The sequence below is a fragment of the Alligator mississippiensis genome, chromosome 8 (genome assembly GCF_030867095.1).
Source record: "Alligator mississippiensis isolate rAllMis1 chromosome 8, rAllMis1, whole genome shotgun sequence".
Classification (NCBI taxonomy): domain Eukaryota; kingdom Metazoa; phylum Chordata; order Crocodylia; family Alligatoridae; genus Alligator; species Alligator mississippiensis.
Genome location: NC_081831.1, coordinates 66110238 through 66124807, shown reverse-complemented (window position 1 = coordinate 66124807; position 14570 = coordinate 66110238). Strand labels below are relative to the sequence as shown.

The window sequence follows — 14570 nt, the reverse complement described above, 5'->3', positions numbered from 1 at the left end:
GAAAACCACTCTTTCTCCAACCTCTCAGTTTTAATCCTCAAAAGTAATTTACAAAATATCTCCCATAGACGAGCCCATGAGCTTGACTTACTTTGTATCCAGTAGTTTGGTTATCATGGACTAAATATAGACATTGGATTTATGACACATTATAACCTGCCTATTTTCTTTGGCCTTCCACAGCACTTTGTGTAGTTGGTTTCACTGCTTATGTTGATGTGACCCTTTGCCATGATTTGTGAAGTTGTAACTGAAACAAAGTTGTAGGAGATGGGAATATGTATATGTGTGTGTGAATGTATGGGTATGTATACTTTGGAAACTCGTGAGTGAGAAACATTTTTGCTTTTAGGCCTTTCTAAAAGACTCTTAAAAATATCAAAATAGGAGAAAAGGCCTTACATTTTTAAAAATGTAAAATAAAATTAAAGCAATGTTACTTTGTCAATTTAAAAAACCTTTAATGAAGAAAACTTAACTTACAGCTGATGATGTTTCTTCTTGCATGTTGATTCAAGAGTTTCCAAGCTCTTTTCCAAGTTCTTCTTCAGACTCTTTGACCTTGGGGCAAGAGGGTGGGGCATTGTGTCTGTTTCTCTATATGTAAAATGGAGATAATATTTAATTGTTTCACAAGGATATTGCAGCACTTCCTTCAGGAATGTTTGTTAGTTGCTTTTTAGCTTCTTGGATAGAAATTATTGTGGGAGAACAAGTTGATAGTTTTATGTTGAGCCACCACTTTCGGAGTAACTAGGTACATCTTATTCATGTATTACTATTCAGATTAGTACACACGTTTCAAACTCTGAAAATGTAAGAGAGTTGAATCTCTTGTGCAAATAGAATGGGAAAAGAACTTGCCTATTTGCCTAACTAGAAGTGGCATAGTGGATGTTGATACATTCTCAAGGTTTAGCCATTTCTTTCTTTTTTTTAATCATTCTTTTGCTTGGGACAAAGTAATCTGCTCTATAATATGAAGCATCTTATAATTGGTCTGCTATGAATGAATGGGTTAAATTCATCATTCTTATAACATTCTTTTGAAGATGCCCTCTTATAAAGAGAGCTAACTTAGAGAGTTCAGAAAACAGTAAATTGTGATGTGTTCTGTTTCTGTAATCAGTCTGAACTTACTTTGAATCAGCACTAATGCTGTTATATCAGCACCAAACATCCAATAAGCACAAGCTTAAACACAAACTTTTCTATGCATGTGTTTTTGTGTTCCATCTAAAGATAAGCTTGAAGAAGATTCAGTACGGCATAGTAGCTACTCAGCATCAAACTATTATCCAGATTAAGCAGATCATAAAGTAATGAATATTTCTCCTTTTTTTAGTGTTGGTATGGATTCTGCTGTAGGTAAGTATATATCCCAGATATACAAGATTGAAATCTTTCGTGTAACAGGCTCTGTTGGATTTATGCACTGGCCCAATGTCTTCTCCTGTGTTCTAGTACAGGCATAGGAAGTAGAGACATTCAGTTTCATCTTGCTATCTGTTGGACAGAACAGAGGCTTCTCTCCTGCTTACTAATTCTTGTACCGTATGTTTGGCATAGAGTGATCTGATCCCACTTCAATCATGCAGGGACTGTAAAAAATTAGCAGGTATTGTGTTCTTTCTGTGGGGTGATCTTAAGTATTTGACTGCAGAGCATACACAAGTAGTTTCTGTTCAGTTCAAAGGCAAGGTCAGTGTGTTTGTATTTTATAAGCTGTTGTGGGTCCCCAAAGTGGAGCTGCAGGAGGAGGCAGGACAGGGAGAGAGCCCCTGATCCCAGGAGAAGCTGTTGTGGATCCCCAAAGAGGAGCCACAGGAGGAGGTAGGACTGGGCGAGAGCCCCAGGTCCCAATGGAAGCTGTCGTGGATCCCCAAAAAGGAGCTGCAGGAGGAGGCAGGACAGGGTGAGAGCACTGGCCCCCAGGGGAAGCTGTTGTGAGTCCCCAAAGAGGAGCTGTAGAAGGAGGCAGGACAGAGCAAGAGCAGTGTGCCCCAGGGAAGCTGTCATGGATCCCCAAAAAGGAGCTGCAGGAGGAGGCAGGCTTAGTTACCTGTACACAAATGCCAGAAGCATGGGGAACAAGCAGGAAGAACTGACCCTCCTGCTAACCAACAAGCAATATGATGTTATAGGGATTACAGAGATCTGGTGGGACTCCACCTGTGATTGGACCACAGGTATAGATGGCTACACACTGTATAGGAGGAATCATGTTGGGAAGAAGGGTGGAGGAGTTGCGCTCTATATGAAGGAACGTTACATCTCTCTGGAAGTGGAGATTAGCAACAAACAGTGACTTGAGACCCTCTGGGTCAAGATACAGGGAGAGTATGGGGAAGGGGATTTGATTGTAGAGGTTTACTATAGATCTCCAAACCAAGAGGAAGAGCTTGGTCAGGAATTCTCTAGGAAGTGGTAGAGGTTACACACTCTTGGAGCATGGTTGTCTGGATAGTTGAAGTCACCTACAACATCTCAAGGGATAAGCACACAGCAAAATCTAATTCCTCACTTTCATGGAAGAGCTTCCTTTCTTGCATGGAAGAGCTCTCTATCTGACTCGAGTCTATGGGCTGACCAGGAGTTAAGGCAGTTTTAGACTTGTTTCTGGCCAAAGGGGATGATGCCGTGAGCAATCTGAGGACTGAAGGGAAATTGGGCGACAGTGACCATGAGATGATCATTTTCCCCATCCACTGTAAATCTGGGAAATCAACCGCTAGGGTAGACTTCCACAAGTGTAGTAGATTGGTTGGCAAGGCCCTGCAGCACCATGGTCCCATGAGGAAGGGAGTACAAAAAGAGTGGCTTAAAAGGGAAGTCATGGACCTGCTGAATTTTTAAAAGAGAAGCTTACAAGGGATGGAAGTCGGAAATAACCACGAAAGAGGAGTTCTCAGCTATAGCCCGTTCCTGTAGGAGCGGATTAGGAAAGCAAAGGCACAAACCAAATACAAATTGGCACCCAGAATCAAGGACAACACAAAGTCCTTCTTTAGATATGTAGGACTTTGGAGAAAAAATAAGGGAAGCATAGGGTCCCTAGTGAACGAAATAGGGCAGCTGATAACCTGGTCCGATGGGCTGAACAAAACCAGATGAGGTTCAACAGGGACAAATGTCGGGTCCTTCATCTGGGTAGGAAGAACCCTCACTATATCTATATGGTCGGTGGTTGTCCAATGGCTGGATGAATACGAGATGCCAGTGCGACGAAGTCACCAACAGAGCAAATCGAACTCTGGCATGCATCAGCAGATGTGTCACCAACAGGTCCAGAGAGGTGCTCTGCCCCCTCTATTTGGCGTTGGTGAGGCCACAGCTGGAGTACTGTGTCCAGTTTTGGGCACCGCACTTCAAGAAGAATGGACAAGCTTGGAATGGTGCAGAGAAGGGCCATTTGCATGATCAAGGGCCTGGCAGATAGGCCCTATGAGGAGAGACTTTGGGATCTGGAACTGTTCAGCCTGAGCAAAAGAAGGCTGAGAGGTGACTTGATAGCTGCCTACAAATATGTCAAGGGAGAACACGGCAGGACCTAGGTGAACAACTTTTCAGAAAAGCCCCCCCTACCCCACCGGGGAGACATGGACTAATGGATACAAGCTAGATGAGGAAAAGTTTCGGCTGGAGATAAGGAAAAACTTCTTTTCTGTATGGGTAACTAGAATCTGGAACACGCTTCCAGCAGAGGTGGTGCAGTCACCATCTCTGGTGGTCTTCAAAAGGAGGCTGGACAAATACCTCATTGAGCTTGTTTGAGTCCAGTTACCTCCTGCCCATGGCAGGGGCCCAGACTTGATAATCTTATAGGTCCCTTCTGGTCCTTCTTTCTCTGATTCTGTGATAACCGACACTCAGGACAAAACAAACTCCTAAACTAATTCTTTTCATCGGTATTCCACCAGTCCAGGAGTGTTAGCCTGCTTGACAGGATACAGGATGATCAAGGTGGGGGTGATCATCCTCTCATAGCTGGCAAACATCTTGTGGTGCACCATGGCCACTGCTGGCGGGGCCCGGAGTGGGGTGGCAGGAGCGCGGGGCTGGGCTGACGAGCTCTATGGAGCTGGGCTGCACTGCTCAAGCAGGGAGAGGAGGGAGCCAGCCCAGCTCCATAGAGCCCCTGCCAGCCTGGCCTTGCCCTCCTGCCGTCCCACTCTGGGCCCCACTGGCGTTGGCCCTGGTGCACCGGTGCCAGCCCTGTGCCCCCCCCCCCCGGTTGTTACTGAGCTCTGTGTGCCTACTTGCTGCCCTTTCACCCTGCCTGCTGCAGCCATTTCTCCACTCCCCCAACCTGCACACCAGCCATGCTAGCATCCGTACCGCAGAAGCAGCTGGGATGTGGTGACGGAGTGGTCATCAGGGCTGGGGGCAGGAGAAGGGCAGCAGTAGCAGTGAGCAGAAGCATGGTGCCTGCACCAGTGACCAAGGCCAAGAGTGGCAGGAATACAGAATCCAGGCTTGCAGGAGTGCTGGCGGAGGCTCGCTGTGCCTGCAATGGAGGGGCAGGGCCTGTGGGCAAACCCTTCCCCTCCATGCAGCCTCAGCCCTCCCCAGCTGCTCTCCCTCATGCGCTCACAGCCCCCCACACCTATCTATCTCTCCACAAATCTCACACACACGCCCTCCCCGAGACCCCACATACTCATAAACTTATACCCACCCTCCCACCATATATAAGACTTCATTTTAAGCTATTATACTATCACCTTTATGTACACTATACAAATGCATGTAAATTGGGACAAAAATATTTTTTGAACTGAAATTAGTGAATGTTGTAGTAAGTTTGATTTTTAGAATTTAATATGGTGTTTTTCTGGTTCAGAGATGGCAAACCCTCTTGGTGAAAGGAGTAATTCTTGGGGGGGCAAGGGGAGGACTTCAAAGCTCAGGGCTTGGGGGCTGGACTTCTGGTTCCAAGATGATGGCCAGGGGTGAGGCACCTGTCAAGGGGTGGGGCTACTATATGGCCCTCTGGCTTACCAGCACTAGGTAAGTGGCCCTCCACTTGAAATGATTGCCTGGCCCTGCTTTATGATTTGGGCATTCCCTAGAATAGGGATGTCAAACTCATCTTGTGTACCAGGCTGGATCTGGAGTCTTGCAGGCTGGCTCTGACCTGGAGCACGCAGCGGCAGCAGTAGTTCCCATGGCATGTACCATGGCAGAAGTGGAGCTGCTGCTACCATGTGCCCTATTCCACAGCAGCAATTCTAGCTCTACTACTGGGGATTAGGGCTGTGCAAAGCTTCGGTCCCCGATTAGATTTGGCAGAGATTCGACCCAATTCAGTGGCTGAATCTCCACATCTGAATTGAATCAGAAGACCCTTTAATCTCTCCGAATTGATTCTGACAGATTCGGCGATTTGGACATAGATGCAGCTTTAAATGGTTTTCTTGCATACCTTGAGGTACCAGCGCGGCTTGTGATCGCTGTGGTGCTGGGGCAGATGCAGCATCCCACAGGAGCGCAGGAGGCTCCCTGGCGCACTTGGCAGTAGACCCAGAGTGGTCCACTTCCTGGTCCACTGGGGAGTGCACAGCTGCCGCACCCCCCCCCCCTCCAGTGCCCTCCCAGCTCAGTGACACCAGTCTAGGTGTCTGGGAAGGGCACCCGGGGTCCTCCTGTGGTAGATCGCTGAGCCGGGGACACATGGGCAGGTGGGGGGGCTCTTCCTGCATGCTTCCCCAGCACACTCCCTGCCAGACTGGAAGTGGACCCAGAAGCATTTCTGGTCCGCTTCTGGGTTTTCTGCCCAGCACACTGGAGAGCCCCCCACGCTCCTGTGGGACGCTCCATCCGCCCCAGCACCACAGTGATCATGAGCTGCGCTGGTACCTCAAAGTGTGTAGAAAAAATTTTTAAGGTTGTGTCTATGTCTGAATCACTGATTCTCTGAATCAGTATCGAATCTTCAGATCCAGATTCAGCCCAGTTGAATTGGGGACAGTGATCCAAATCAACGAATCAAATCGCTGTCCCCGATTCAGGCCAAATCCATATCGAACAGGGCCCATTTCGCACGGCCCTACTGGGCATGCAGACAGGCTGGTGGCCAGAGATGTACAGCCATGGCGGAGCAACAGGCAAAGTGGCTGAAGGAAAACGGACACTACTAGCTCCCTCTCATCCACTGGCTTTCAATCGCCATGTCCACCCAGGCCCCAGGACCCCAGGTTCTGTTGCAGACCACTCCCTGCCCAGCTGCTGCCCTCCCCAGTGGTCTATCAGTAGCTGGATAGAGTGGCTGTGCAGGCCATGTTTGATACCTGTGCCCTAGAAGATGCAATCCATGATGGGAGGCCCCACCCTTTTGAAGGAATAGAGCATTTAAATTAAAGCTGACAGTGTTGTCCTTCTCCACTCCTTTAAATTCACAGGCTATCTTGGAAATCTACATTTTGGCCCCAGACTGTATTTAACTGCAGATGAGGCAGAAAATTCTATTGCACCCATGCAAACCACTTGGCTGTTCTTCCCCCAAGGAAGAAACCATGGTTTCCTCAGAAGACACCAGTATTTTTTCATCAGTGACTGTCTTGCTCTTTACAAGAAATTGGATGTAACATCTTGTCACCTATGACAGGATAGCAGCTTTCCAGCTGAGACATGATCAGGTGAGCCAGCAGGTAATCCAAGTGGACAGGGAGGTGTCTAGGAACAAAAAATTCTGGTAGGGTGCTGCTAGGTCATCTGGAGAGCATGCTGCCAAGAAGAGGGAAACTCTGGGAGGAAGGTTCTGGGTTAAGTGGGGAAGCTACAGGAGCAGAGATGGTTCTTGTTGCTGGCCCTGAAACTGGGTGACGCCAAGGTTGGCAAAATAGAAACCTGTAGAGAATTTTTAGGCCCAGGCAGAAGGCCTTCAATTAAAGGAGAAGGATTAGTTCAATTTACTGAGTTTACGTTAATTTGAAGAAACCAAAGTGAAGGAAAAACGACCCAAACCAGCTCTTCACGATGGCAGTCTACCTTTCCTTGGCTGAAGGGAAATGTCAACAGTATATACCAGATTATCAACCAGAGTGCCGTGAAGTCACTTAAAGGGTGCTGCGGAGTGCCATGCAGTAGTAGCTTTGTTAGGTGTACAAACGCCTACGTGGGATTCACAGGATAAACTCAGAGGTTTTGAAAACATTCTCACTTGCTGTAGTCTTTGAGTTCTTTGTAACAGAAGAATTGATCATTTATATTTTTGTAGTAAAAGAACTGAGAGCTAAGAGGTGGTGTTTTCTGAGAAATCATTTGAGCCTAACAAAGGCTTCCTTGAGCCAAAAATGTTGAAAACCACTGGTCCCCACTGAAATGCTCTACACCCAGTGCAAGCCAACAGATTGGATAGGATTGTTGAAAGCCAGACAGGCCATCCCAAAACAGTGTAATCTGCTGAAGCTTCTTTGAACCAGGCTTAGTCTGTTGTCACAGATTCTCACCTGTATCGATCCATTCCAATTCCAGGCCCTATCCTTTGCAAATTCCTTTGTCCTCTTTATCTTCAGAGACCTTTCTTACAAGAGCATTTTGGAGTTGAGTCATAACGGAGGTACAGAGGAGGAAGAGTTCCTGTTTCCTATTTTATATTCAAGACGAAGTACATAAGCAGTCTTATATTTGGAATAGTGGTACTAACTTCCATTATTCTATTACATCAGGCTTAAGACTGATTTGTGGTGCTCATTTTACATGTAGCTATATCTACTTGGCTCACAGGAAATAAGTGTCACAGTACAGTCAAACCATTATCCGTACAAAATATTGCCATTCAGAATCCCCATTGCATAAAGAGTCTTGACAAATATGCTGCAGTAGTCTGTAGCGCTTCTGAGGAGGTAGGTCATCCACATCTACTGTGTCAAAGGCGGGTTTCAGTGGTGACTACTACTGCATTGAAATAAGTCATTTTATTTGTTCGGTGAGGTCCTCTGGTGAACTAAAAGAACATGATCCTCCTCCTGTCACGTATTCAAGTCAAGTATGGATTTTGAATTGGGAAAAACAGGCCTCTCCAAGAACGTATCCTATCACTGCAGTAGATGTTGAACAGAATAAGATCAAATGGATTATAGTGGCATAGACTTGCCTCAATCTGGTCAGTCTCATGTCAGCATACAACTGAATGAAGCATCTCACCAGACTTTTCCTGTCTTCATCAGGTCTGGCTGAGATCAGTCTGTATTCTAAAACACCAGGTGAAACGGATTGTAGTTCTACAGCATGCTACCTCATAGCTGAATTGATGGGTAGATCCAAAACTTATGAAAGGGGATGCTGTTTTCTGGAATTGCTGTTAATTCCAAACATATGAGGGGCAGAAATGGATCCTCTTTTGAAACACCTGCAGTTGCAAAAGACCTGGTCCCTGGATAATACAGAACTTATGTCCTATAATTCAGGATACATAAATTACATTTTAAACCATATCTATGAAACTCCATAGCATAGATTCTAACAGATGAAATTTCTGTGAGATGCTTTGTAAATAAAAAAGTAAATTCATAAATGATGTGCTAGGGATTGATCAAGTTAGGAGCAGAATGTCAGCGATGTGTGATTCAGTGGCCTTTCGCCTTCCACAAGTTGGCAGCAACCTATCAGACCTCTGAAGTAGATGGTCTGTCACCAAACAGCTTACTGTAGAGGTCTGTAACAGTGACAGTAATCAAATGATGTGGCCTATAACAGACATCTATGCCACCAATACACAACCAGATATTTGCTTTGTTTTTTACTCTCGAGATGTTGAATCCAGGCTTGTTATGGAATGCCTTCCTCCTGCTGAGAAATCGCCCTCTCTTCCTCCTCCCAAGGATGATAGCCAAGACCAGATGGAACAAAACCATTTTCTTTTTTTTATAATTCCATAACTGCAAAAGACGCTTCTAGCTGACAGACATGCTGCACCTTGTGTATACCTCCCAGACTGCTCAGACCATATCGTTGCAGAGTTGCCATCAGGAACTATTTCCACCAGAACTGAATTCCCTGCATCTGAGGATCTAGATGTCGGTTGATTAGCGTGCCATAAACAGAGACCACTTCCTGCTAAGCCCTACTGAATTAGTTTCTGACCAGGAAGCCATTTACTAGGCTGATCTCTTTGAATGGTTATTTCTCCACGTGGGCAGTCCAGTGCAACCTAGTACAGTCCAGAATAGCAAAGATCCTCTAGTACATGCTGAATTTAAAATATTCTGTCTATTATTCAGCTCTCTTACAGTGGTAATTTCAGGTGGTTATCTGCTAGCAGAGTTTTTTCACACCCAACAATATGTGAGTTTAGCAAAGCAAAGAATTGAGACCCACATGGGAGGACCTCAATCTTTCAGATCCCACTTCTGAACCGCTTTTAAACTGTTCCTTGCACCATCGAAGTGTGGAAAGGTTATTACCTTTGTTAAGAGATCAGTGAGCTCAAAGCTCTTTTGTTTAATTTCTCTATACAACATTTTGCAGGCAAAAAGTACCGAGTCTTCGTACTCAATTTTTCCTCAAGTGGGTTTTGGAATTCTACCTGGATTAGACAGTTTATTTACCTTGTGTTCTTCCTGATATTCTATTTTGCAATGTGAGGAAAGAATCTGAGGATCTTATGATACACCCTCTTTTATTGCTTTCCTGGAGTCCTCAGCAATCTGGCTTCTGAATTGGTTATTTTAGGATGGATGGATTTAGGTTTTTTATGTCCTGATGTTGGAATGTGGGGAGAGACACCTGACACTGCATGGTTCCAGCTGACAGTGCTGTGTCTGAGAAATCTTGTATGTCTAAACACTAGGTACATGCAAGGTCAGTTCTGCCCCAGTCCTATGAAAATCTATCTAATGGTATGGTGTAACATGAAAAAACAGTTATACTACATCTGACTATTGCTGTGATTATTAGTCCTTTCTTCAGTACATCATTACATTTATGCAATTTTGTACCATTCAGTATAAATACATAAGAAGAATAGCACTAAAATTAAAAAAAAACTTTTTTTAAATGGCTGTAATGTTTTCAGGAAATCATCCAAGGATAACCAATGAAAACTTAAAGCTTATCTCAATGATTGCCAGCATTTAGGGCTTTAAATTAGTCTGCTCAATGAGAGGCAGATAGTACAAATAGTAATGATACTGTACAAAACAACATTTATTTTGACACCACCAGAAAAGAACCAGAGCATATAATTTTATGTAAAGAACAGGATATGTCTGTAGCCGAAGTATTTTAAATATTGTTGCATCTTTTAAGCACTACTGGGATATTTTATTTTTATAGTTTTGTAAGAAGAATTACTAGAATGATTTCTAAAAAAATGGAAAGAAACCAGCAGTGGGAATAATTAAGGTTCTGTTAAAGGTAAAACAGGTGATGAAGGGAAAATAAAGATTTGTAAATTGTGATTGTCCTCAAACAGTCGAGGTTAATTGGGTCAGATGCCTCATGGCATGATGTTAAAAAGACTGGCTACTGAGGAACTTATCATTTGGATATCAAGAAGAATCTTTTTTTACCCTGGGCTTGCATGGAGATTGAATTTTGCCTTTAGCTTTGTGGGACTTTATTTTAAGCAAAAGAGAAAGCGGAAGGAAGAACAGAAGTCTTAACTGTGAGCATATTAAAGATGTCTGACCTACAAGTGCAATGGAAAAGAAAGTGCAAGTATAAGAATGGCTGTCTGCTTAGTGTCCCTATTGACCAGGTGTTAGATACAAGGATTACTCGCATTTCATCCTGTTTCAGTAGGTTCCCTGATATCGGGTTCTGCTGCTGGTAGCTGGCTGGCCATCAATGTGTAATAATACATTGAGAACCTTGAAAGCTACAGGAAATAGTTATAACAAACTCTTTATGGACAAGTTCCTTTTCTTACTGGTGTTCTGTACAATGTCTGATCTAGTATTTAAGTGGGAACAATCTACCAGTAGCAGTGCTAAATATCACTGAACTATGAGACAAATACCATGTCTTTTTACATACATCACAGCTTTCTCTTGAAAATCTGTTCTCCAAAATTGGGGTGCGTGTATCAAACAGGGAAACTAGTTTTATGCCTAGAATAGGAAACACCCTGCTTTGATTTTTGCTTCACAGTTCAGCAGTTGTGGTACCACTCCTTGAGGGAGTTAGTTGATTTAATGGCTCAGTCTGCACTCCACAGGTGTTAATGACAGTTTCTCTTTTTCAGTGGTCTGGATGTTCCACCAATCAAGTTAATTTTTCTTAGGACAGTATTGCTATCTGCTGACTGTTCCTGCAGGAAAAAAGGAGAGTGAGTCAGCCTCTGTCCCTGCTCTATGTAATCATACTCATAACTATGGAAAAGTCTTTTTTTTTTTTTTTTTCATTCTGCCTATCAAGGAGGAGGTGTTTACATCCTAAGGCATGTTAAATGCAAGAAAATATGGTACATAACACTAAAATAACTTTAAAAATATACATATTAAAATTACTTTTTCAGTTTGGCTAAATGTCCACAACCTAGTTACTAGGGCGTAGTTTTAACACATTTTGTCTGATGTGCTGTTGGCATTTTGAAAGATTCAGTTTGAAAGTTTTAAAACAGTTGGAGCGAAAAGTAAACCTATATATCAACTAAAATGGTTGGTAGTAATGTCTGAATAAGAATATCATCTCTCTTCCTCTGTAACTACAAGACGTTTTGCCTCCTTCCCTTTTTAGGTTGACTTCTGGCATCAACATATAAGGCCTGTAGACTCCTGTGTTTAAGTAGGCCTTGCAAGAAAAAAATGTCAGATAGTTGGGATGGATGTAAAACAATAATCTGTAATTTTATTAATTTCAATGCTGGAGAAAAATTGTACATGCCTTCCTCCTTCTGGTTCAAATCAGGTGTTCACTTAAAATGTGGTTGATGTGTGATTAAAAGGCCTTGCGCCGTATAATCATGTAATTTAAGTGCCCCCCACCTCTTTTTACGCTATGTAAAAGGACAGGTAGCAGTAGCTGTGATGGGGTGGCTAAGGAAACCTCAGTTTATATAGACTTTTGAGGGTCAGAACTTACTTCATGTATAAGGCACTGAAGTGTGATTCAATACCAGCCTGCTTAAGTCCCTGAAAAACTTCTAAAATAAAAGGTGAATGGATTCTCTTCCTCCTTGCTGATTTTTTTTTTTTTTTTTTTTTTTTGGTGATAGAATTAAGGCTGAGATGACACCATGATGCATTAGTGGATTTTCAGGAGTTTAAATAGGATGGAATAGGATTGCACCTAAGCCTGTTATAGGTAGACTAGAATTTAGTCCTAAGTCTCCCTTTTGCTAAAGGTAGATGGTCTTTCAGCAAATTCCTTTTTAATATCAGTTATATCTTGGAGCTGGTCCTTTTAGGCTTTCCTGTGCTGGGTTAGCACTTTGTTTCATAGTACAGATTATTAAAATCTTACTGTTAATTCATTTGTGCCTCCCTAAGACTGAGGAAGGTGAAAAAACCTGCCAGACCTTGCTAGTTTGAGCCAACAGAAAAAAATGGTCTCTGATCCCAAGCAGGTGATTGGTCAAACCTGAAGAAGGAACAACCCCTCCCTCCCAACACCTCCCCTCCCTTGTTACCATTAAGGGGATGGAGGGGAGGCAATGCACCTAAACAGGAGCAATAACCTTTTGAGAAGGCTGGGTGACGATCCCACATGCTTGCTACTCTTGTTGCCCCATTTAAGTTCCTCATCTGTGAAACAGTATTGTGAAGCAATGTATATCTGAAGTCACTGAGTATAGTTCTCAAAAGTAAGTTTCTTTGTTTAAGAGTGCATGTTTCAACGTAAAAGTATCTTTTTGTGGCTTTTCCCCTGCTATTTTAAAGGGGAAAGTAAAGTCAACAGGAACAGCTACTCTAGAAATATTTTGTGTTAAGACAAGACAGTGCTATGGCTTATCTGTTTGGCGGTGGATAGTAGTATTGCTTTATATTTGTTTAGTCCTCTTTTCAACCCACATGAATTTGGTGAAAGCTTCAGTTTGTGGCATGAATATTAATGTCTTACTGCTGAATTTTTAAAATTTTGGAAGAGTAAAATATTCAACTCTGGCATACTTTGAAGTAAAGACTATACAATTACAGTTTAATTGTATATAGAAATAATTACGCAGGTCTGCTGCTTCAAGAGCTTGGTATTGCTATATTTATTAATAGCTTTGTAGGGGGAGGCAGTATTTATTCTGCAACTCAAGATAGACTATCAAGTTACCATTAAATAGATGTACTTTATTGAGGAACAGGTCACCGGGCAATAGAAGTTTTAATTATAGATTGCTGGTTTTACACTTGACATAGACTGTACCCTTTTTTTTTTTTTTCTTCCTCCCCCACCAGGAGATGAAGGAGAGACTAAATCTGGGGCTGTTCCAATGGAGGAGGAGGAAGATGATGACGATCCTGAGAATAGGTATGATTCCATCCATAAGGACTTAAAAAAGATTATAACACACCCTAGGCGTGGGCGCAAACCGGCGCAACGGAACAGCAAGCAGGTTGTAAAAACCAGGACTGCCTGCCTTGTAAAGACTCGCTCACAGGCTTCCCGCAAGTTTGAACGAGAGGCCAGAAAACAGAGGCCAAAATCCAGAAATGCAAAGAAAATATTTAGAAGTGTTAACTAACACACCTTGCATAGGGTGTGTTATAAATGCACTGCAGCACTGTCCGTTTTATGTTCCCATTGAAAAATGTGGGTTTTGTGATAAGTTCTTAATTTAGGCAGGTAAAAGCCTATTTTGATAAATGTGAATTTCTGCTAGTTACATGAATAGATGATAAATATTACCATCTGTGCAATATGCAGTGATAAAATCTTTAGACTGATCGTCAGTATTTTTTTTTTTTACTTCTATATTTTTTTTTTCTGTCTCTGTCAAACACCTTTTCTCATGAGAAAGAGAGAACATTTTCATGTTTTCATGGATTTCTTCAACTGCTAAGTTGAATTTTAATTTGTTAAGGAATACCTGAAATCACTGATGGGATGTTAAGGTCCTGATGCTGCAAGTGCTTAAGCATAGGCTTAACTGATATCAAGTATCAAATGATACTTCTGTGTGTAAAATTAAGCCTGTGCATAGTGTCTTCAGTATCTGCGCCTGAATATGTTCTGGGTTTTAAAGTTTTTAAAATTAATTTAAAAAAACCAAACCTATATAAGAAGGTTAGCTTTTTAAAGCTGTCATATTTTACTAATACCATGTAGTCAAAAAAAAAAAAAAGCTTTCATAGAGAATAAAACAAAATTTAACAGTTTGGTTTTTCTAATTCATTAAATACACAGCACAAACAAAGTATTATTTGAACTAAGTTACAAGCAGGAGTTTCTTTTGTAGAAGTTATTGTAGATGTTAAAAAAAAAAAAGGGGGTTTCACAAAATTTTATATAGTATTTCAGAAACTGGGGTTGTTGAGGTTTTTTTGCCATATAATATATGTGGGACCAGCTTAATTGCCTTGCTGCACAGTTGCTGATGGCATCTGCTTTTTCTGCTTCTGAGCCTCATTAGCATCTTCGTTCCACAAGTCTAATCTTTGATACGTAACTGAAATAATTTTTTTAAAATGCTT

General features: G+C 42.5%; 1 protein-coding gene across 2 annotated transcripts in view; it reads left to right on the top strand.

Moving 5' to 3' along the window:
- The window catches only part of ATRX (ATRX chromatin remodeler), a 157985-nt gene that overhangs the window by 45886 nt on the left and 97529 nt on the right, over window positions 1-14570 (top strand). For both annotated transcript variants that reach the window (XM_014607174.3, XM_006262569.4), the window contains one exon: window positions 13335-13407. In XM_014607174.3, coding sequence (XP_014462660.2) covers window positions 13335-13407 — 73 coding nt within the window. The remainder of the gene's footprint in view (window positions 1-13334; window positions 13408-14570) is intronic.